The sequence below is a fragment of the Falco punctatus genome (assembly GCF_963210335.1).
Source record: "Falco punctatus genome assembly, chromosome: 8".
NCBI classification, from domain to species: Eukaryota; Metazoa; Chordata; class Aves; order Falconiformes; family Falconidae; genus Falco; species Falco punctatus.
In genome coordinates this window covers 55,999,335-56,024,838 of record NC_137588.1, presented here as the reverse complement: position 1 = coordinate 56,024,838, position 25,504 = coordinate 55,999,335, and the positions used below count along the sequence as shown (strand labels likewise).

Below are 25,504 nucleotides of genomic sequence, written 5' to 3'. Positions count from 1 at the left end.
GCAATTTCTGAGTGAGGATGAAGGCAACCCTGCGAATGGATGCCCAAAATGTGTAATATAAATCAACCCTAAAAGTTTGTCAAAATAAACATTGCTGCATACCTTGCATACTCTAAAACCTACTTAATTTAACTGACCAGTCCTTCAGTGCTGCTAACTAAGGTCCTGAACCAGCAAAGCATTTTATAGGATGGAACCAGTCATTTGCTTAATGTTAACCCTGTGGTTTACTGTTTTGCTGAATCCCAACCTCATGGACAGGCAGGTGGGTGCTACTTCTGAATTCATGTTTTGTTCACCATCACCCTGGTCTCATTTTCTCTCTTTTATTTTCTATCAGTACCTTAACAAAACTGTAAATGTCTCACAGCAAATCTCTCTAGAGTCAGAACATAGGACTACATAAAAGCTCCTGAGCCACAGCATCCCATCCCTGCAGGGTGTAAAAAGTTCAGCATCTGGAGCACAACAGCAGCAAGTCTTGATGTTCAGATGGACACAGGCACATTATGGCCACACTGGCAAGGTTTAGTCAATAATACACAGAAACTATTCTAGATGAAATGTAGAGTTCAATCTAAATCTAAATTCTCACTCCCCTGGACTAAATATTAGTATCGATTAAACTTTTATGGAATCTTTCACTATCACAAAGAAAAAAACAGAACCCCACCCCCCCAAAATCAGTTAAAACCCCCACTGTATTATATAGCGCAACCATTAGAAAGTTCACCTGAGATGGATTCTACAGCAAAGAATTTATTTCATACTGATAAAAACAAGAGCCCCCACTAAAATTAATTTTTAGTTGAAGTCTCTTTGTTCAGTAGAATTGAGAAAGTCTGCCCACAGCTCACAGTAATCGTCTTTCACAAACAGAACAACCCGCGTAGAAACACAAAGCAGTTGTGGCAGGGACAGGGAGTGCCTGTAATCCAGTTTCTTCAAGGGAAATTCAAGTACCCTAAGAGTTCTTATTCCTCATCTGATTTCTCTCACAAATCACAGGCTGCTCTCTAATGCAATTTTCTGGAGTCTGAGAATCATAAAGTCAAATATGAACAAGTCTAGTGGAAAATCTGTGACGCTAATCTTGGCCTACGTTGTATTTTTAACAGGCACTGAATGTGTGCGCCGGATTATCCAGATGGCCATACAGGAATCATCCTGATAGGATTAAACCTTTGTGCTGAACTCTGCTCCATCTGTTCTCGGAGGTTTGCCTATCGCTATCAGAATACGAATGTTCAGCCCACGTCTAGCACCGCGACTGCAAGCGCCTGTTTACCACACACATGCACACACATATGTAGATGTGCACATACATATTCTTGAGTACTTGATTAGTAATGTGAGATGAAGTTAGTCTGAAATTTACCACTAAAGAAACATATTGGTTTTATTATTTGTTCGAAGAACAAAGTATGCAATATCTAAATTCAAACAAAAGAGCATTTTTGTTGTTGTTCTGGGACTTGTTCAATTCATTAAACCATAGTACTGCCATAAATTTATAGATGAAGGCATGACTAAACATAAAGCAGCAAGGCTCTTCATCTTTGAAATCTATTAGCGTATGAGAATGTATGACACAATTGCACTTTGAAGATATCATGGTTAAATATTTCAGATTAAAAACCAGCCAACAACAAAACACATGTGTGCACACAGCGTTGGTAGCTGTTATTTGTGGCTCAATCTAGTCACAGGCCAAGAACAAAAAAAAAGTAATAATCAGTCCCAGTAAAAGAAAAGCTTATTCCCATTAATGTTGCTTTCTGCTTTTATTATCTATTAATGACAGTCTTCTGCATTCATTGTTGCAGCCTGGCAGATGCAGCAAAGATCCATATTCATCACGTGCAAAAAATTGTGCTCAGGCTGTCTCCGTGACAGGTTACGCAGAGCTGCCAACGGAGAGACCAAGGTCCGATGGACAGCCTCAGGTTTCCAGGCCCTGGGCCAAGGGAAAAGGTAGGGAATCTGGCTCTTCCGTAAGAAAAGCATCCCAGTGATCTTAAGGTTTAACTAAATTGCTGTCCTGGCCAGAAATACACTACAAACTAATGACTACCTGGGATGGGAACAGTGGCTAAGGAAAATAAACAAAATAATGCAACTGTTGTTATTATTGTTGTTGTTGTTATTAGGGAGGTTTGATTCAGAAATGCAATATAATACTCAGCCCGTGTTTGTGATGGCAGCGGGACAGCAGTGGAGGCAATGTAACCTGAATTGCATTGCAAGCAGAAGCTCTGTGATCCCCTTGTCTCCCCTGTGCAGTGTCTTTCAGACTGTTTCATCCCGTTGTTTGTGCTGCTCTGAATGCAGGGTCAAGCACACCTTCGCAGCCATTTAGGCTTGCAAAAACACAAGCATAAAAAAATATTTATAGTTCATAGTATTTGTCCAGCAATGACACCACATAAAACCAGCACACTGAAAATCTGAGGAGTGAATACTTTGGACTCAAGCCTACAAATGCTTAGAGAAGTTTTTCTTTCAATGTGTCTGATAAAGTCATGCTATGTTTTTATTTATTTATTTAGGGCTGTATTCAGACCACCTACCTAAGGCATTACAGCATGTAAAAAGTCAGACTCCAGCTCTGGCTGGGCAAGTCAGTCTGCCTAAACTGGGATCTTCTTTGCGCTATACAATGAGCAGAGATGGGCAGACGCCTTTGGAAGCCTGGAGACCCAGGAGTTCCACACTGGCTCCCAAAAGTACCAAGGGACCTCGGCAAGATGATATGTAGGTAGGAAGCAGCCAGATGCAACCCCGTAAAAAATATTTGGCGGCTGATATTGAACAGGCACCTGACTGGGCTTTCCAGCAGGCATCTCTGCTCAGACTCAGTGCTGAATGAGGAGGCAGCACTCACTGTTGCCTTCAAGGTCACAATCCCAGGAAGGGGATAATTTTCCCCAAAGGGCCTCTGATCAGAGTTGCTTTATCTTTCAGTGCCTCAGAAAGCCAAACCTGGTCATAAATAGTTGAGTGACGTTCTCACCTGAATGTACTGCGGCAAAGCGCGGTGACCTCAAACCCCAACCCACTAAATAAAGCTGCAGCTGGAAAGATGAGCAGCGTTGTGGTCAGGCTTGCGATTTACCTCCGAGTGCTGGCCTTCCCTCTCAGCATGGATCAGGTAGCACCAAACCTATGAATTCCATCTGCAAGCCCAGGTTTTCTGTGAACAGTAGCACGAGCTTTCTGTTCCATCTCCAGCAGCAGGGGAGAGATCTGCTGCCATTTCACAACCCAAAAGGGACCTCTGTGGGAAACGCACTTTGCTTTTTCATGGGATAGATACAGAACCTCTGAGAGAGTTGCTGCAAAACCATAATGATATGGTATTAACCAAACATAATTAATTTTTAATTTCCTTATACATCCATTGCTAACAGACACTTCCAACAGTAGCACAGTAAAAAGCACACAGGTTCCTGCAGCATTTGGGACCAAATTTTTGGAAGCATCCATCTATCCTGTGGTTCCAGTAAGCATCTGATGGAATTTTCAAAGCACCTGGCAGACAGGCATAGAAATTCTGTAGCCAGAGTTTTAAAATTCCCACTAAATATCTATCCACAGCTTTAGGCACCTTGGTGCTTTGAGAGTTAGGATTTAGGTCCAAGAATTTCCAAAAAGATTGCTTTGGGGTACCTACTCTTTTGGGTAACCACTTGACTCTCAAAAATTGATCAGAAAGTCCTAAACATCCACCTCATGAAGGACAGTATCTTGTTAAGCAGCTCACACTGGCCCTTCCACCTTAATTTGCAGATCTAAATGTTTGCATTGCTTTTGAGAAATAGTTTTAAACTGCTAAATTTCAGACAAGTTTTTCATAAAACTTTATTCTTGATCTTTTTAATAAACTTCCTAACCCTATTCGCTTCCCTCAATGAGGTCATAAACCAGTGCTGCTTATATTACAGTCACTTCCATGCTAAAGATTTGTCACAAAGAGAACTATAAATTCATGGAATGAAGGTGGAAAGCAGAAAGGACTAATTGTGAGACACAAAGCTTTCTGGTTATGCTCAGCAAACAGTTTGGGTTAGGATTCTAAAAAACACTTTATGAAGTTGTACTACTGGCTTTAATGAAAGCACGCTTTTTGCAATGCCATGCACTCCTGAAAATCCTGTATTCTGGATCTGGGCCAAACACAAAGCCTGTCTCCATTCCAGTATTAATTATTAGTAGTTTATTTTTATTCTTTACTACTAACATTAATAATTTTCAGATGGCAACCTAGATTAGAATAACCGCTCCAAACATCCCACCCTGGTGGGTTCCATTTTCTGCATCAGTTTCCTGGCTTATGCTGTTAACTTATTTCCTTGGATCTGGGGGAGCTTCGTCAAACACTCGTTTTGCTGGGGAAACACTTGGCAGGCACCCTGCAATGGACAGTAAGGGACAGACTTGAATGCTCACACCAGCCTTCTCTCAGTTCAATGAGACTACGTACAGCCTGAGACGCAAAAAATACTGAGCTCATTATTTGTGAAGCTTTCTAATCAGAATATTCTACATGACAATTTGGTGGAAAATTTTCATCTAAATAAAACTTTGACCTTGAGATTGTTAGCACTCAGCTGATTCACACATGGACACATGGGAACAGAGACCTTTCATAGTCACCAGTTGCTTTGGGGTATTTAAATACTGGGATGCCTAACATGAAACATTTGGAAGTGTCCAGATACCTGCAAACTGCTGTGAATAGCATTCCTTGATAATCATGACCTTTCAGGACATCCACATGAATCCTCAAAAAATCACTAGTTCTTGGCTTTCATTTACAAACCACAATTCACAAAACCCTTTTCCTTTGTACTCTGCCCAAATCAGCAGGGGACTGGAGAGAAAAAAGCATCTTTTCCCTACATAACAACAATAAAGGTATCCTATAATAAAAAGCTAAGTTAAAGGAAATTGTTGAGAAATAATATTAATCATAGTACAATAATACAATGTTTCATCATTTGCTAGTGTGCACATTTTGGAAGGCTGGAAAAACAATGTCTGGCAAAACTTCCCTGCCATACGGTGCAGTATCTCTCAAACATTTCTCTAATCCTAATGTCATTCTTCTCCCCTACGATGCCATTGTATTAGTGACATGGTGGCCAGCATAGCAAATTGAAATGTAATGAATGCTCATTATCTATGAATATTCATTGCCTATTTGAGTGCTACCGAGTGTTCTCCTGTAGTGGTAGCTGTGAAGCTTCTGCCAAACAGAGTAGCTAAGGTTTTTCTACTTGCATGACTGTACTCTGATTCCTCTGAGGTCTGGAGAGAAACCTCAAACCTTCAGAAAGTGGTTGGTCTAACTCTCCAAATAAGAGCCAACTCTCATGGTGGTTGGAGAACTTCCATCTGAAATTTTCTCCCTTATCTGTCTGCTGTTACAAAATAGGGTTTTTTCACCTGCATCTAAATCTGCATCAAATTTTAATGACAGTTTTCCCCGTGTTTTCTTCTTTTTGCAAATTTAGGAACACAGTTCGAAAGCTCCTATGGGAAATTCACACAGTGTGCTCTTTCTTCATCCAGGTACTATTTTTCCATGAATTCATGACATCCTCGTAACAACAGAGGGTAACAACATATCACAGCTTGACATTGTTCAGGTATTCTGGGGGAAGGGTTGTTTTATTTTTCATTTACTTGAAAAACATAAAGGGCAGCTGCTCACAGCTAGGAAATGCCACACCTTATCTTTTTAAAATCCAGGCGTGCCCTGCTTCTGTTGTAGCATTTTTTCCTTTTTCAATTAGACATGACACTAGGTCCTTGATATGGGACTGTCAAGCAGGAATCTTTTCTAACTGTGGCAACTGAACTACCCAAACTTGACTTTTCAGGAGGCATTTCCATGGGCATTATATACCAGCAATCCTTTTTATTAGAGACTAGAATACTTCAAATGGAATCTCTTAAGTCTCCTGCAACATGGTGGCAGCAGTTAGTACATATATGTTATGACATAATGTTTATGTAGTGAAAAAAAAATAATCAGAAACTCACACCTCCGACTTCAAGAAATACCTACAGCATAACAGCAGAACTGAAATTCTGGAAACTCCTTATCCAAATCAACCATTAAAAATCCACTTGGCAAAAAATTGTTTAAATCTTGTTTACATTTAGCCTCAGACTAAAAATAAATTTTGAAAGATCAAAATTGCTGCAGCCAGATATTCTAAGCTTTTGAGTACCTCTCCTTAATGGCTGATTTATGACCTAGACAAATAGAAACAGATGATTTTTTGCTTTCTGTTTTATATGACTGGCTGTGAGAAGGGGCAGCTCCACCTACCCACCCACCCAGTTCTTGTGAAATTCTCAGTAATACTCAACAAGGAAGCAGGAGGCTGGGCCTGCAGATCGCTACTCTGCCCTGGTGAAGATTAAAAAAAAGACATCAGCATAATTCAGTGGGGCATAATTTCGTTAACATAGTTTTGACTACCTAAATTGGAGCTGCACAGATCTGAGCTCTGCTGTGGTTTGCCAACATGATGGATCCCATGATTTGCTCCTGAAGGGACCATCTCGATCACACAGCCTGACATCCTGCGCAGCACCCACCAAAGAGCCTCACCCAGGAATTCCTGGATGAGGAATTACTCAAATCTTTAACACCTCTCCCTGAGCTGCCATACACTTTTTAGGAAGACACCATGTCCTAACTTAACATTTGCAACCTGCAGGAAACCTGCCACAGTTTTGGCAATTTACTTCAACGGTCCCCAGAGTTAAAATCTTGTTGAGATCATATTGAAGTCTTTATCTTCAAATTCTCTCAAGTGAAGCACCTTAACTTTCTGGCCATGTTTTGTCTCTTCAGAAGGACAAATTCTCTAGCTTCATCTGAGTGCACATACTGGACTAATCCAGCCCTGGTGTGCTCGCTTAGAAACATACAGTAAGCCCAAAGGACAGTGAAGAGGTTAATATTATATGCTCGGTAAGGTCAAGCTCCAAGAACACATAACAAGTCATTATGTAAAAAATTGCCTGAATTTATGACTCACTGCATTTATGAAGGAACCGATATGAAAAAGACAACTTGGCAAAAGTGAAGAAAATGATTTCCAGCTTGAAGTTTTGCAATCCTTCAGTATATCAAGGCTCACTTATTGTTATTACTATCCATGTTGTGCAATGTTCTGAAAGTCACATTTTTTCCCTTGTGTATGCATAGAGATGTCCAACAACCCTAGGTATTCTTCCCTCATACAAAATAAATTAGAAAGCAGACGTAACTCAGAAAAACATACAAGATCCCCTCAAGTAGAGTGGTAGAATCCTAATATTTTTATTCAATATTTCCCTTCTAAATAATAAATCAACCCCACTGCATTTCTCTATGCAGAATGATATGGTGCAGCAAAGCTTGTGTGTTTATATTTTTCACATAATCATGAAAACATTAAGTGAAACACTAAGATATAACAAGTGCTTCCACCCATAGATTAAACAAGTCAAACATTAAAGTCTCTTTGTTTAAACCTGGCCAGTTTGTGAATGCAGTAGTCCCTTACTTTGATTAAGAACCTGAACCTATACCATCTAAGGGTAAAATGTATCAAGTTTTGAACATTAACCTTTCTCAGCTTGCTAGTATTTTTTGCTTCAGTCAATATTCTGTCTTGTATTAACAATTCCATCAACTACCATGGGCACATGCAACACCAAGGGATTCAGGGTTAAAATGGAACTGATAGGGGCATCCTCTTCATGACTCAACGTTGTGGCAAAGCCATTTATAGCACAAAAAACAGGTCACAACATCAGATTTCTGAGCATCTTTCAGGAATCGCCAACTGGTGGGCCTAGCACATGCAGCTAAATTCAAGGTATACAATAACCATTCTCAACAATTTTGTTCCAGTCAGACTAGGTAACAATGATACTTAAAGGCACTCAGTCTCAAGGCTTTATTTTAAAGATTATTGTCTCAAAATAGTTCACAAGGGGGAGGGAAACTTTCCTTTTTTATTAACCTAAATAGAAAGCCTCTAGTCAACTAAGACACAGCCTAGTGATCATTTTTGCTTTCAAATCTGAAGATTTAGTGGAAAATCTGTGAACATACCTACTGTGGTGACTATGGGCTCTCAGATTGCCCAGGATAGGCAGGATTGGCAAGAAAAGCTCTTTACATCTTCCACTGTTAACAAGAGGGTCTACCTGATGTACCCAGCTGAGGCACAGCAACTACTACTCTTAATTTGCTGCAGGAGGTTTTGCACCTGCAGACAGCAAACTGTCTGAATCACTCATTACTATCGTGTACTAAAACAACATTGTAAAAGCTTGACTCTCTCACGTACCACAATAGAGTGATCAAATAATCCAGCCATGCACTATCATTTCCAGTATAAGTATAATAATAATGGTTTTGTTATATATTGACCTATTTTAGATACATACACACACACACACACAGATTTATGTATATTTCATAGTAAAGTAATGGCAGGACTTTGCTTTAAAAATCATGGTTGTCTCTGCTTCCATCTTCAAATTCTGACATAGTCTTACAATTTGTCCCTATTTCTACCCTGCATCTTTCCTTCTTTTGCTGCTGTTGAGCTGACTCAGAACTGAATCGCCAACAAACCTCACCAACCACCTAATTCTTCAGCGCTTTCCTATGGAGGAAGAGGAGGAAAGAAAAGGAAAAGAAATAAAACTGTCCCTTTAAAAACTCAAGCATTTAAGCTGCTTGTCAGTTGTCTTCCTGACAAGGCCACTTGAATGTATTCAGGAATATTTGCATAAATGCTCACAGTGAGTTCACCGTGGCAGCTAGCGCTAATGGTACATAAAGTAATTTAGTCACTTCTCTTAGGCATCCTGTCAGGGTGATAAGCACCCCCTCTTTGCCTTGTTGCATATTAGATCATTAGATAATAAAGTGTTAGAGCATGCAAACTGACAGGGTCTCGGGGACTATCATTTTTTGAGGGCATTGCATTCTGCCAGTGAGGAAAAATAATAGAGAAACTGATGCTGCAATTGGCTTTACATTCTTGTAAAGTCATTCAAAGATTTGGGGTAAAAAAGAATTTTTACTTTGCAGCAATATGAGAGTTTTAACTGGAACCTTTGCAGACATCTGCAGTGGTGGACTTCATGCTGGTAAACTTGAAAAGAGTTGTTGCAAACCCTGTCAGAATTCCCCCCTTCCATAAGCTAGTCACTTCAATTGCATTGGCAAGATTTTGCTTTTAAAATTGACACCCTGGAATGAACTACAAGCTGAAATACATTCTACTGGTTGGGGCCTATTGGCTCTTCACTATACATCTTACTTTATATGTACAATTTAGAAAGGTCAACCACACCGGCTTTCTGGTTTACCATAAAAACAAAATAAGCGAGGATCCAACTATTAGTGAATGAAAAAGTGATAATTATTGAAAACCCACAGATTACTGTGGCTTACCCTATTTATGCCACACAGAGATGTATGAAATAATTGGCCTCTGCCAGCTATTACTTTTGAAAGATAGATATATTTATTTGAAATACAAGCTTCTTAACCCACTGGTTTCAAGGAGGACAGTGTGTGGATATGTAACCATGATCGAGGTTCCTAATTATACTCAGAGACAAGCTACAAAAAGGAACTTTCATTTTACTGTCTGACAAGCAAGATATAAATAGACATGTGTTGGATGTCCCAAAAATAATCCAGGCTACCTGCTAATGAGATGGTAAAACCCAAATGTGGAGACACCAGGCTCCTGCGTGGCTCAGGAGATAAAGCTTTCTTTCCAGCTTTTTGGCACCAAAAGTCTCTTTTAGGTGTCACAAACTGCAACTCCACGTTTAAGAGCAACATGTCCCAACACAACTTTGTAAGGAAAAATAATCTGGGTAGTGTCTAACTAAACTAGGCAACCAGCACACGTCTTGCTACATCCTCTCTCCTCTTTTGCCTATCCTTGCACAGCCAGGCTTTTATCTCTATTGCAACTGGATATTTGCGCTGAAAAGCTAAACATCTAGAAAAGTACATGGGAATACATTTGGTCAAGGGCATATTACAGTTAGAGCCCAGTGATCGTAAGTTGCTCACCAAATCAGTGAAGCAGAGACCGACAGCCATGACTACATTAGTTTCCCATCTGACCACTTACAGATACTGCTCAGGTCAACCTGCCTCCCCCAAAAGGGGGCAGAAAAGCTGGAAAGAGGAAAGGTGAACAGTCTCTGCTGCTTACACTTGAAGATAACACCAAAGACAAAAAGTCCAAAACCTGAAGAAAAATAATATACTTCAGGTCTCAAACTAAAAGTAAAAATTAATTTCAGTGGAGGAAACTGTCATCTGTTCCAACGCATCTTAAGGTTTGTGGTCGTTGCCCAAAATTCAATAGCATTAATTTCATTTGAGACATTTTTTATTTTTATTCAAGTTAAGTATTTTAGACATCTAATAACAACACTTAAAACAGTTACTGGATTATTTTTTTATAACTTTTTCCCCCCTGTCTCTTGGACTCAGATGTGCATAGAATACCTGGATTGAAGGTTTTAGGTTAAAAAGAAAGGTTCCCTCAAGCCTTTGGGAAGAGTGTAATTTTGTAGTGTGGAGGTTGCTATTCAAAAGCAAGAATTTACTAGCGGTTGCTTTATGAGGTTGCTTGAGAGGTGCCTGAGAAAGTAGATTAGAAAAGTCACCTTTCCCACAAAATGTACACACACAGATATTTTGCAGATGTTGACTTTTAATGTTAGCATAGTAACTTAGGTTTATGTAGAGACGTAAGCATAGCATTATCTTTTTTTTGTTTCTTTTTGCTAACAGAATCCCTCAGGTAGTAGGAGTGGGAACAGCAGCTGTGATAAAATGAGATGCTATTACACCATGCATGGGGATAAGAACGTTTACATATGAGAAAGTTAAGTATTGCCTTGACCAAAAGCATGCACTGAGAAGACTGCAATGAGGGGTGGGGGTGGGGGGAAAAAAAAGATATATTCCTGCTAAGTAGATGCCAAGTAAAAAACAGGGGTGTTTTTTTGAAAGACTAGACTTAATGGAAACATTAAAAAGTTGAACAGAGAGGTTTCCTTTTGTAAATTTCTGCTTTCTGCTAATTAATAGAGACAGAGTTCGTATATTCTTTAGAAAAATTCAAGAAAAATTATGACAGTGGTTTGTTTATTAAATTAGGTTGTTGGCAGGATGAAAAAAATTTCTATAACATGAATTATGGCTGAAAATGGCTCATAGCCTACATAAAAAGTTAGAGCTAAATAAATACAGATGTAAGTTATGTTTATATAATGAGAAATGCTGCTGAGCTAAGAATTTTAGGTTAGTAAGTGTGAACTACAGACCCGATTCTGCAAACACTTATCAATACCCTCAACTTTACTGACACAAGAAGCCTCATTGATCCCAACAGGACCATATGTGTGCATAATCTTAAATATATGCATAAGTGCTTGCAGGGCTGATGCCTGAAAGCATAAACAGAATAGAAAGCTATTTCCACAAGAATTCACTGAGTAGTAGAAACCTGCTCATTTGCCCATTTCTCAGTATTAATAATTTCTTTTAACATATCTAGTTAACATTTTTCTGAGTGGCATTTGCTTTCCCAGAGAAAATTTTATCTGGTTTCTTCAAACTCTTTGGAAAAATCTATTTAATTATTCATCAGATCCTTGGCAAATATTTGTGAAAGAAACCAGCATAAAGGATTGGTGCCTTCTACACACAACTACTTCAATGGAAGCTGAGGATACACATCTCTTAGAGGAGCAAGCACCTATTGAATTTAGGATTACAAACAGCTTTGAAGACAAAGAGCTATTCTACAGAGCTGGAACAGGGAGAAGGGAGTGAAATGCCCTCTGTTTTTGTTTTGTTTTTCAGTAGTAGTCATCAACTTTAAGGACAAAGAGCAAAACAAAACATTAATCAAATCCAGATTTTTCCAAGTACATTTGCACTCAACAACTCTCATTTTAAGCACCTACAGTCACCAGCAGATGTTCTCTTCCAGGACCAGCTGATTTTACGGAAGATTACTGTCCCTCAGGCTGCTTCTAGCCACGTGCCCCCATCCCACCCTTCCTGGGGTTTATTGTCCTTTCAGAAAAGCCAGACAAATTGCCTTGCACCATTTCTCCTTCAATCATTTCAACAAAATAAGCTAGACTGGCAAAGAGTTATTATTTAGACAGTTTAACTCAAATTAACTTATTTGGACTGAAGAAGACTAGGGAGCAAGCAGACAACTATCTTAGCTGGCATGTCCATGGTGGAGAATAGCCTGCAGCGGGGAGGAGATACAAGCAGCTGTGGCATGCAGGGAAGAGCAGCTTCCGCAGCTGGCACAGCTGGAGCCAGAAGAGAACAGTCATCCATGGCTTGAGTACTCAGATGGATTTCCAAAAGGGCTCTGCTTTCATTTAGGGCAATTCAAAAGAACAGCTGTATCTCCTAGAGAGCTCAGCCCTCCATAGCTAGAAGAAATCCAATCTGAAATTTGGGTGCTGAGCACTTCAGAAAATATGCAACATTCCTTTAGATGCAGAGTCAAAAATAAAGGTAATTTGGGAAAGACCAGACTCCAACTTTGGGTGCTGAATAGATGCAACCAAAAACAAAAAAGAAGAAATCACCACACTTTGCTGACACACAGGAGAGACTCTGCACCCACATTTGCTTGCTGGTTTGTCATTTCACTACATTTACGGTTGACCAACTTCAAAGATTCCCCTTTTGGTCTGGAGGCCAGTCTCTTTAAAATATGCAGTCCAAAAGGTATAAAGTGTTACAGGACAATTTGAAACCACTAGCCAGAGACACAAACCAAATAAATCCACATTTAAAGTAGCAATGCCAACCAATGAAAATGATATGCCTACCATGTTCCAGATAAGAAGGCGTACCTTCCGAGGGATCAAGTCTTCGAGCTCTCCGCCCGTGCTTGGAATTGTTGTGTACAAACATATTGTCCGACACTGCCAACACATGGCCATCAACATTGACTGTTGTAGACACCACGACCTGCAAGCACAAGAACAAAATGGAGGAAAATTTGGAGAGATATATGTATGTTTTTTAAGAAGCACAGAGTGTAATAAACTCAGTTAAATAAATAACAGCTGGGAGCTGTAGAAAATTGCATAGCTATTTCGCATAATAACTGGTGCTTATGCTGTACAAATCTAACAAGAGACGCTATTGATGAGTGGGTCTTTGGCATTGAAAGCTTTTGATGCAGTTTTAAGTCAAATTGCAGAGTTTGTAGCTGCATGGCAGACGGCACACTGTTAACCATCATTTTAACAAGAGGATCTTTATTAAGTATTTTTTTCCCCTATATACAAGGGCAGCTGTGTTTCACCCTAAATTATCCTTCGGTTTCCATGCTGAAGTAGATAGAGCTGTTGACATTGCAAATGAGAATTGATTCAGAATAAAAGAAAACAAAAGTTATTTTGTGAAGCTGTAATGAGAGTTGTTGCATGCCTCCCCCCCCCCACCCCCCCCCCCCCCCACACACACTACTTTTCACTCAGTACAGTCACTACAGGTTGATGAACTCGCCCAAATTTCTCCTGAGCTCTATCTTAGGGAGTACATATAGGTATGTTTGTGTACACATGCATGCTTGACAGTGGGGTCTTGATGTGGAGAACACAACCCTATTCATCCAGCGTTAGAATTATTTGTATTTCTCAACTTATCTCAATGTCAACACCTGGGATCCGGTTTGAGACCAGGGGAGGGAGACAGAGAAGCAGTGCCCTGGAGGCAGGTTCCGACACTTCTGCTCCCCAGAGCAGCCAGGAGCAAGAGAGGAGCCAACTCAGTGGAGCCAAACAGGGAAGTGTTGGGTCCACAGCAGAAGACCCAATCGCTCAGGGCTGCCCAGAGGAACCTCTCACCCTTGAGGCTCAGCAAGCACCATCCTATAGGAAATCCCTGTTCAGGCTGAGGGCACCCAAGCCATGAACCATTGCGGAGGAAATGAGGGGATGCGTGAGGCGAGTCCCTGGCAGAGCCCAGAGCTCATCACACCAGGTCCCCTCCCACCCCACTCAGACCAAGCAACCTCATCGCCTCCTTGGCTTTCATTCAGCCACCCTCTCCCACAGTCTTTTCCCAACAAAGTATGCCATTCCCAGGGTTTTACCCCTGCCAAAGATTTGGCCTTCAGCTGGCTGCTGGTTTGCCAGGAGTCTGCATCGCCTTCGAGAACTTCAACTAAAACAATAAGAAGAAATGACCTACACTTCTCCTTACATTAAACAGGGAAAGGGATTAAAAACTGAAACCCACAGAGATATGTTTATTCATGCGACCTCTTACAACCAAATATAATAATTGTCTGTTAATTGCAGTTTCAGCTCCCACCTCATGCTTCGACATGTGAAACAGCAATCAGCAGCTCCTGTTTAATCCACCTATTATGTTGACTAATTAACTTTGCTCGACAGTTTATTTCTTCCTCCATTATCAGCCCCTGTCAGCCGCAAGCACACTGCCGCAAAGGGGGACCTCAGCCCTTTTGATTGATCACCGATAGATTGACATGCAGATTAATTTAATTAGAATCACCTCACTTGAGAAATGAAAGACAATGGCAAGGGGGCTAATAGATCTGCTCTTATAATGAGGCAAGCCTCCAGAGCCACGGCAGAGGATTTCTGATTTATTTTGCTGAATTCCCCAGTCGCTCTGAAAGGCTCTCGCTTTAATTGTTCTTGGTTTTGAGAGGCTTTAGCCTCTGAAGAGGTGAAATGCTTTACAAGGATTGGCAAACATTGCTTCAACTCTCTCAGGAAGCTGCTGCCTCTCAAAGTTGGTCAAATGGGGACACTTAAAGGATCGCTTACAACAATTCAATTTCATCATTTGAATTGGATCTAAAAAAAAAAAGTTAAAGAAAAAAAATTCCATCTATTTCTCACCACCAATTAACATGCTCAAAAATATAAAGTAAGCAAAGCTGCTAAACTGCCCATAGCTAATCCTGAAGTCTTTGTCTTTAAAAAGAGGAATACAAAAGAGAGTAGATTACATCTAAAGGATCCTAAAACCCTCTGACAGAATGGCATTCCAGGCAATAGATTTTTGTGCATGTTTTAAGTGAAAGATATTAAAATACAGAATAAATGATTCCAGAGCTCTTACAGATGGAAATTTGGGAAAAAGAAAGCACCAAACACTACAGGTAAGTTTTTCTGAAATCAAACTAAAGGAGAAAAAAACCCAAGCCCTATATATAAAATTCCAAAAGGGATTTCAAAAGTAATTTATCCATTGCATTCCTTAGGGATAGAATAAAGTTTATGATATTTTCAATAAAATATGATCTTATAGTAAGTGGCTTAGGGTTTGCAATCTTATTTGTGCACTTGCAACTATTATCAATTCTTTGCAACTGGGATTTTGAGCCACCAAATCCTTAGCTGGCATTGCCTGTCATAGCTCCATGATTTATGCCAGCTCCTTATCTTCTTCTATGGGTCTGCTTAGATGCATATGAAAATTAACATTATTACAATTAATAACAATGGCTACAACGTAAAATATTTTCCCCAATCCTAAAGCCATATAGGTACACATAGATTTCCCACTGAAGCTGATCAATACTGTGCTGAAATCTGAACTTTTGAATGCTTCTAGAAATAGGATTCCAGAAAAATAATGGCTCACAAGTAATAATAGCAAGGTAAGCCTCAAACCTGTGAAAGCTGTATACACCAGTAGCTGTCTCTACACATGCACCTTTCTAGGGAAGAACCTGAGGAAACAATCCTAGTGAGGTCAGTTTCATGTGAGTAGAAATCTACATTTAATTTCCCCCCTCTCAGGTTTCTGAAACTGTTGATGCAACATATTTTGAATTACTTAACAGTGCCTTCCTACCTGCCTCCTGAACAGAGTTTGATTTACTACAAAGAAACCACATTGGTGTGGTTCTTCAGTGTCGTTAGCAGAAGCAACTATAAAAGGAATCCCCAAGAGAAACTGTTTCTAGTCTCAGGAAATGCAGGGGGAAAAAAAAAAAAAAAAAGTGGTTACTCTTATGTATCTGTCTGGAAAAAAAATGATTATTCATAGTGCACCTGTAAGAAGCAGTACATGCTTACTACTCAATTCTTTAAATGCAAAATATCATTAATACAGGAATGCTGAACCAACACTGCACTAACGAAATATTATTGTCCCTGATGATTAAAAGAGAAAAAATATACCTTGAATATTGTGTGCCACGGTTACATACTTGGATTGCTACAGAGCACTTACATACTTACAAGTTCTACTCATATTTTTTAATCTAAAAAAATACTACACTCTTCTCATTTTGATTTTGAAACAACTGGGATATGTTCAAGTTAAAGCACATGCTAAAACTAATTTGTGGAGAAATCATAAAATTAGGGGGAGGGGAGAGCCAAAGTATATGTGGAATGGGCACCGAGGCATCCTAAAACACACACCATAGCAAGAGGGAAAGGCACACTACAGTTTAATAAATGATTAATGAGGTGCTGACACATTAATGTAAGCACAGGGACAACCAGGCCTGCCAAATCTCAAACCTTTCCAAATTTTGTCAACAAAACACAGTTTTAATTTGGGACAGGCAAACATGGAAAATGATTTTGAGCTTTAGCTTTAGCCCTTCATAGATTTCGAATTTAAATCCTGTATCAACACCAGGCAGACAGAGGTATGAAAGAAACACACCAGTTTACAACTTTCTTCAATGAAGTTGGCACTATCAACTGCATTAACATATCATGGCTCTGTGAATTGTTCTGCCTGCCATTAAATAGTTCAGTTTGTGAATACTTTGGGCTTAGTTAAAAAAAAAATAAAGAAATATTCAGACACCAGGAGCCTGGAGATCAAGCTATTTATCCACGTTTAGCACTCGACCTGTTTATTTGTTATAGTACTTCACCTAATATATCAAAATTAAGCATTGCATGACTCCTCATTTTTAACCACAGCCCATTAAGCTTTGCTAACTGATTAAGACATAGCATGTTCCTTGTGCTTTCAATTTTCTCCAATGTATGGTGAGGGATCTGATATTTTTGTGATGTCCCCAACATCTAGCGGCAAAGGCAGAAAAAATCTGATTAATACGATTTTCAGGTTTGAAGCTTGTTGCCAACGTTAAAGTAACTCCACCATTTGCTGCTCCTCCGAAAGCTCTGCAGAAACAGCCAGAGCAACATCTTTATTTCCATCACCACTTGGTGACCTCTTTCTACAATGTGTTGACTTCTTTAGTCTAGTAACTAAAAATCACTCTCAATTTAACAAGACACTTAAAAAGGTGCCTAACTTAAAGCACATAAGTACAACACATTCAGTAATTTTGCTCACGTGCTCAAGGACAGGCTGGGCACTTAATTACCTTGTTGAATTGGGCCACAGCTCTCACAGCTATTTTCCAGCCTCTTTTTTTTTGTTTCCCCTTTCCCTTCTCTGGGGATGGAGCCTTGTATGTCCAAATTCCATTATCTGGGATTCATGAAGCGTCATCTCTGTCTCTTATGCAAATTTGCAGTAAGACACAAGTGGCTTCATTTCAAGCATGAGTGGCAGCATCCCATGGAGGCAAACTAGCAGCCTAGGCCGAGGAAGAAGTTGTGGTAACAGAATGAAACAGCATGGCAATTTCTAACTGACTTTCAAGGTTTTCATAATAAATGAATGTTTGGGGGTTTATGCAGTGACTCAGTCTGAAAAGTTTCCTCTAAATTAAAACTTGACATGTGTCAGTTTGCAAGCAGTTGTGTTAAAACAAGAACAAGATAACTAGGGCACCTGGGTTTCATTAATTACAATAACATACAAAACTGTTTAGGTTGTATAAACGAGTTTTTAGTGCTGAAAAATAAAATCTGTGTCGAGTTCACTCATGTTACTGTTTACTTGGTAGTATTATTATTACCAATAATTGGGGCACTACAGCCCATCCCACTGATACTGATGACTTATTGTGATGAAGAATACAAAACTAGACTGAGCATTTGCTCCATGGGGTTTCTGGAATAAAAAGGATAGGCTGGACAAAGGTGACAATACCTCATATCACCAAATGTTTTGTGCAGCTGGGCTGATGAAACACAGATTAAATGATTTTCTCAAGGACAAGCAAAGAGTCTGTAGCAAGTTGCAAGCTCAACTGTCTTGAATGCCTGCACAGTACTTGACTTCTCTCTGTCTCCTTCTGCTAATAGAGACATAACTAATGCAGCCAGGGCCAGCACTGCTCCAACACACACTTTTGCTGGCACTTGACACTACTCCAGTTGTCACATGCCTGGACATCTCAGACATACAGAGAAATGTATTTCCTTCCAAGCCCACAAATGCTCTTATATTAGTCTTTTTACACTACTATATTTGCACGCAAAGTTCAGGATAAAACTTCCTAATTGATTTCTATATATGAGTCTGAATGAAGTTTCACACACAGGTCACCCGAACCAAGATATAATCTGCCACTTTCCTGTACTTTCTTAACCTCTCTTATACCATATGGTAATCAGACAATTCCCTACTGAAGGAAAAAAATATAAAACCTACTAAGAAAGGAAATTTTCTGCAAGGCCAGTCCTTAGTGCAAGACTTGTGTCCCTGGCCCTTCACTGTTTCTTCTACGAAAACCATACCTGCATTCTAACAACTCCTGGCAACTTTTGGGGACTGATGAATGAGGGACCACAGCCAAAAGATGGACAAATCTCTGGGCAGTCCAGCACAGACAGGGGAATGAAGTAAAGGAAGGGAAAGTCTCCTTTTTTGTGTATGTAAAATTAGTTATGTCAGTATTTCAAAAGTATCTGGAAATACCTTACTCTTATGGCTTTTAATCGGAACTTTGACATAACTATTAGAGACCTTATAAGTCACTGGCAACTTTTCAAAGGTAGCTGATAGCAAACCTTCCACTGACTTCACAGGGGCCCAGATTCCCTTCAGTTTCTATACAGCATTGTATCAAACATCTATGTGTATCATATCATTGAGATATGCTTGGTCCTTTTTATCCTAAGAAATGATAGATGAAGCCTGGTCTCTAGAGTCTGGCTGTCTTATTTTAAGAAGTCTATTGCTAAAAGAGCAACAAGTTCAAAATAAATTAAAAAAAAGAAGAAAAAAAAAAAAAGAAAAGAAAAGAAACAAAAGCAGCTATTGTAAAACAATAAGCCTGGGCACTTAACAGAATGCTACAAGCTTCAATACAACCCTGTATTATAGTATGAGTGTTTCGCTTGGCTGAAAGTGATTAATTTCTTGAAAATGCTAAGGTCACACTAATTGACATGACCTGCGTAATTAAGCAGTCTCTGTTTACACACGGAAAGCTCAACTGCTGTGAAGCTGGGTTTGTATGACAGAATGTCTTTACAAGTCAAGAGATCAACAACCTTTCCTATGTCTTACCTACTCGCCGACACAGGCTCCTGATTGCTGTTCTGAGAGAACATGCAAAGGCATTACCATATGAAAATCAGCCTCAAGGCTGGACAAGCACAAACCCAGCAGAGTGCACATGTTGTGAAGCAAACTCTGACAGGCCCCAGGGGTGACTGCTTGGCCTAAATCCCTGTGCTGGTGTGAGTCCTTTTTCCACTTTCTCTTTCAATGATAACGCCCTCTTGAACCACATAAGAAACATGACGGAGGGAGGAGTGATGGTGTGAGAAGCTGAGGGCTCTGCCATGCTAATGCTAGCTCTTATACTGATTAATTTAATCCCTGTGGCCACATCTCCTCACTTCTGCACTTCTAAGCTCAGAGGGCAAATAACACCCTTCTGCCTTCCAGCATTGTTGCAATTAAACAGTTCAATAACAGACATATGTTCTACATATAAATAATATTCCCATTTACATAGCATTTAGCACTTTTATTTAAGTGTGACAATGCTGGAAAAGAAGCACAAAGGTCCTGAGCTACTGCAGAGAGCAGCCATCTTTTGGAGTTGTCTTCCTCCAGTGACCCATGTAGTCTATGGGACAAATCTCCTATTTCTTCTTCAGAACCCTGAGGCCAGTCCCCACTGACAGACTCTATCATAAACACTGCTCCCATCAAAAGAGAAGGTCCTTTGGCTCTCTACCCTGTATTTTTATTCAGCACATACTCAGGCAAAGCATTATTAGCACAGTCAAAGGACCACACCGTCAGTAAAGGGGTTGGAGCAGCTATTTCCCAGCATTGCCACTACACCACTCTGAAGCCAGCACTGGGGAATGCAAGTGCAGAGCATCTTCCCAAGGGACAGTGTTGTACTTGATCCCAAAAGTAGTCGTGGCCATAGGTGTGTGTAGAATAAAAAAATGTCCTTGGCCATCTGAAGCTATGTTGATACTACAGTTCCCAAGCCCCACTGCCACATGCTGCAACAGTGGGGAAACAGCAGCCCAAAACATCCCAAGAAAGACACACCCAATGGTAGTTTTCTCCAAGTGCTGATTACAGGGATGGATGGACCTTGATTCCATTGATACACATTTAGGAGTCTATAACGTTGCTGAAGTATAGCTGCTGAAGTGTAGCCACAAACCTAATTTTATTAATTGCTCCTATACTGTCCTCTGCCTCTTCCAACAAACATGGTGCTCACTTAGTGTTTACGTGAAAGCAACTAGTTCCCCAGGCAGAACAGAATATCTCAGAGCAGGGTAGCTCCATAACCTATAACAACAGTGAGGTCATTTTGATTTTTCCTTTTCATGCTTTCACTTCCCGTGGAGATGACATTATCTTCAAGAGTTCTCTTGTCCAAAGCAAGAAACCCCAACTACTTCCTGCCAATTCTGCTGTGACAAGAAGTCCTCAGGCAATATTCTGTGACCTTATGTTTTTAGCATCTTCCAGTGAATTACTAGGTTAGTTTGGGTCAAAGTACTTCTGTCCCTAACAGCTGCTGATTTTTAAAGGAGGAAGCGTGTCTGACTGACCTGGAATCGACGCATGTCTCGAGGGTTTCCTGCATTTTTTAGGCAATTTTGGTTACATTTGAGGAAAAATTTCAAGAAGAACCTGTGGAGAAAAAGAAATGGACATTAACATCTTATAACCAGTGCATAGTAGTACTACGTAACATCTGCACATTTGGTCCAACAAAGCCTTATTTACATTAGTATTCCCAACCAGACAAATCATCCCACTGACAGTCCAGAGGGAGCAGAGCTTGCACGGGCCCCAATCCAGCAAAATATGTAAGCATGTCCTAAACATTTAAGCATTAAATTAATAGATCTGTTGTGTCACAGCCATTAAAGTTTGCAGAGTCAGTCCTTGTATCACGCTAAATGGCCAGCCTCACTGTGCCATCCATAGCAGCAAGGAGGTAAGAGACATATTTCAGCACAGCAAAAAGAGGACAGAAAAATGCCAGCCAAGAAATTTCCCTTGCACATAAATGGTGTTTTGTTTCACAAGTTTGCTGTCGTGGGCAAATTTTGATTTAATACAAAAATACTGAAAATGTTCCATACAGTTGAAATCTCCCTTCCACAATTAAACCCAGTTTGTGCATAAAATTCATGCTTAAATAGTGGTTAATGGGAGACCAAAACCCTGAGAGGAAAGGGGGGAAGGCTAGGTTAAAAGACTGACTTCATGGAAAAATGAAATATTTTCAATGCAGTCTATTTCCTGACCATACACAGTTCACTGAAGTAGCTATATGACCTTGACATATATCTCTAAGAAAAGACACTGCATTTTACAAAGCCAAAGAAAAAAGCAAACATTTCACTGAAAATATTTCCTTCAGTGTTATGCATCAGTGGACTGTAAACTCATAAAGACAAGTCAATGAATAATAGTGGGTCTCAGATTCCAGGCTTCCTCCCTGAGAGCCAAAGTTTATCAACATTTTGTCCAAAATAAACCAAAGACTAAGGTCTACTAAAGCTCAGCTGTGCAAAATTTAATCCTATAGCAAGTTTAAAACCTAGCACAACCAGACAGAGCAGCATTACAACTTGCAATAACCATCAGTTGACTAAGCAGAAACTAATCTGACCTGTTTCTATATACAAAACAGAGGGTAGGGAATTGTCTGATCCTGGTTTACTTTTAATCAGAAAGTTAACTTTTGCAAGCTTCCATCTTTTAGCATCCAAACTGAATGCTAGGTCAGCAGAATTTGCACATACTGCCAGCAAGAAAGGCAAAATTGCAGGGTAAACAGCTTCAGAAAATCCTTTTTGGATGAGCAGCATTCTTTGCCCTGCTCTAGTTGTGATGCCACCGCTCAACAAGGCAAGTTTTGGTGCTTGTTCCCCTGTGCCAAGAAAATCATACTAGGCAAATGGCTGCAATGACAAATTGAAACTATCAGGGACTGTTTTCATTACAGAAAAGTGAGGTAATGAAGAGGATTATAAAATGTGATGCTTGGGATTATCAAGGACTGGATCTCCTGACCTAGGAAGTCCCTTCTAGACCTGTGCTTCTAAATAAGAAGCAGCAATCAACATAAAATAAACAGCCGCCACACTTGAACAGGGGATTTGGAGACACCGTGTTTGTTTACGCTAAAATAAAGAGCAGTGTAAGCCATTACATTTTCTCATCAAGCAGGTTCTGATATTCAATAAGGGAAAGTTGGTGCTATTTGTTGTACATGTGTGTGTCTTTTTAAGCCTCTAATGGCCAGCTGTGACAGCCTGACTCAGATTGTGTAGAAGGAGCTGTCAGCACAAATCTTGGCATCTCGAATCCAGACAACTGCTTGCCACCAGGCGAGGGTTTGTACTCGTGCCAGAATGGATTTTGAGAGACAAGCAAATAGGGCATTAATTCCGCCAAAGAAAAACGAAAAGCGGGGAGAGTTCAGGATCTTACACTTCAGATGATGGCTTTCCTGTCAACAGCTCGTCATTTAGCTCATGAGCTATGAAGGGCATGGACATCAGATCCCTCTTGCCCTAAGCTGGCCCTGTCATGCGAAATGCTGGCAGGATCCAGAGACCACCCCTCCACACAAGATTGCTTGCTGAAATAAAAAGCCCAGCCATCTGTTGGGAGGCAAAGACATCCCTGTCAGCTGGTGCCTACAGCCTCGAACAGGCCCTTATGTGGCAAAACCTCTCGGAGCCACTTATGCTTTGGGGAGAAGCTGGCGCTGCCCCGGGTTTGCCAGGGGATTTTTGGTGGCTTTGCCAAGCACCAAGCTCAGCAGCTGCCCGCTTGGTCTGCCGCAGCCCTGGAGCAACACCTAAGCCCTGAGGGGAGCTGGGACATGGAATAGTTAAAAATACCTGTGCTGAAAGGCAGTGTCAGCCATGCAAATGTGGGAAGCACCTTCCCCTTGTGGCTTTGCACAGCATGCAGGCGTGCTGGGCAGCGGAGGCTGGCAGGTTGACTCAAGGGCCCCCAAAGAGATGGAAAGCTCTTTGAGAAACTCTCCGCAGAAACACTGGGCCTTCCCTTCCCTTACAAATTCTGAGCTCACATCAGCTCAAAGGCTTGGAAAATCACTGTGAAATACAAGAGTTGGCTTTTGGGGTTCGCAAACTCTAACCCAAAGTTTTGAAGTCTGACTCCATTTGCACTGCGCTATCTCCACCAAATTCTACAGAAGTTTCACCAAAATAAACTGCAGAAGAAATGAAGCTCATCTATTTAAACCTACAAAAAAACCTCAGGCAGGCAAGCAAGCAAACAAAACTTCCTTTGAATTAAATCAACTACAGAAAAAATTAACTTAAAATAAGAGTATTTTCAGAGGAACTTTCAAGACCCCAAGCTTACACAGCCAAGTTCGCTCACTGCATTTTAAGTAAAAAATCACCAGTTTACAGAACATATTATGCCAAGCGCCATATTTTTATTCCACTGAAAGACAAAACAAACTATAGGCTGCACTTTGTTTTGGAACACACCAGAGCTGGAGTCCTCCTGGCTACGCAAAAGCATCTCACGCTCATCTAGGCAAGCGCCGAGCAGCTCCTGAGCTGGCGTGGCACGAAGCGGCTGACGGTCTCCCCCTGCTTTGGCAGGAGGACAGACACGAACAGATTAAGACAAGGAGTGGAGCGGTTTGATTCATGGGGTTCAGCCCAGTCTCTCGGTTCCTGCTCTAAACCGCTTGTTCAGGTGCTGCCTTTACCTCAAGTCCGGTCCTGCCAACCTTGCTCATTAGCAACACTTCACTCTGCAAATATTTCAGATCAAGATTGACAGGACTGGTCCAGGAGAAGTGCCAATGGAGCTGAGCTCTTTGTAAGCACAAACCTCCATCTCCGTTTGTTTGCATCTAACTTCTTTACAGTGGGTTATTTTTTTCAGTTCTAACTTTCTCTGCACTTGGCAGGGCTGTATAGCATTAATACTAACCACAGAGGATATATAGCATTAATACTAACCACTGGGGTCTGAAATTCATTCCCAAGATGAAAAAAATGTGCAAAACACAGGAGTGTCAATAAAATCTTCAATAAAATCTTCGACTTTCACTCTCTCCAAACTTATGTGATTACTGAACACCAGCTCTTCTGCCACACAAGACTCAGTCATCAATTACACTTATTGCTACCACTGAAGGTTTATTTTTTTGCATGAATCCAGCAAAACATATTTTCTGACTCCCTTCCTGGCTACTAACATTCCTGGTGTGAAAGGCATTTGTGCGTAAGGAGCAGAGAAGCACCAGCCAGTTCCATGTGAGCCAGCTCAGGTCCAGAAACACAGAAACTTTTTCAAAGCGTTTGGATTTACTGACTTGCGTTGCTATTAAATCAAAGGACTCCATGCTTCACCCCTTATCCCACAGAGACACGGCTGGATGGCATGGGAGTGCAGTTTTGGAGAAAGCAAGTTATTTATAGATAACATTTAGGTATGCTGAGATACAGCTCAGTGCAGGCTGCAAAAACACTCAAGGAGTGAAGCTGCTGAGCAGTTAACCTGTGCCATGGCACCATATTACCACAGATCTTTAGGTAACTGCAAGGACCAGTGCAGAAAGACACCCTCCAGCTAAATACAAGCCTCCAGTCTGAATCAGGCCCCAAATGAACATGAACTTCTGTCTGCCAGGCAGAAGCTCTAACAAACGGGGTATTAGCTCTTCTGGGAGTATTCTCTCCTCTTCTCACAACTCAATAGAAAATTTGGTTTTGGAGATGATTTTTTTCCTAACAAAACTGCTGCATTCCCCAAAAGACTTTGATGTCAGCAGGACTAGGCTCTCACCATTACCCTCTACTCTCTGCTAGTGAGGGACTTGTACCCCAGCCCAGCCTGAGTTCCCTGGTTGCCTTTGCTGTCTTCCCATCCTGCTACACAGAAGTCCTGACACTGGCTCCCTCCTTGCTCCTGTTCCTTCCATCCTCTGTTTCCCCCCATTCAGCTGAAGGATCTAGCGAGCATGCTACAGCTGGAGGTCACTCCACCTGGATAAAATACTCCCTGCCGTTCATGTCTAGCTATCTTGTCCACCACACTCCA

General features: G+C 40.7%; 1 protein-coding gene across 10 annotated transcripts in view; it reads right to left on the bottom strand.

The window, feature by feature from the left end:
• Positions 1–25,504, bottom strand: part of EBF1 (EBF transcription factor 1) — a 286,812-nt gene that overhangs the window by 85,469 nt on the left and 175,839 nt on the right. For 6 of the 10 annotated variants that reach the window (XM_080398542.1, XM_080398535.1, XM_080398537.1 and 3 more), the window contains 2 exons: positions 21,001–21,082; positions 12,922–13,063 (listed from right to left, as the gene is read on the bottom strand). In XM_080398542.1, the coding sequence (XP_080254668.1) occupies positions 12,922–13,063; positions 21,001–21,082 (224 nt within the window). The remainder of the gene's footprint in view (positions 1–12,921; positions 13,064–21,000; positions 21,083–25,504) is intronic. The other 4 variants (XM_080398538.1, XM_080398539.1, XM_080398543.1 and 1 more) reach the window with 1 other exon arrangement.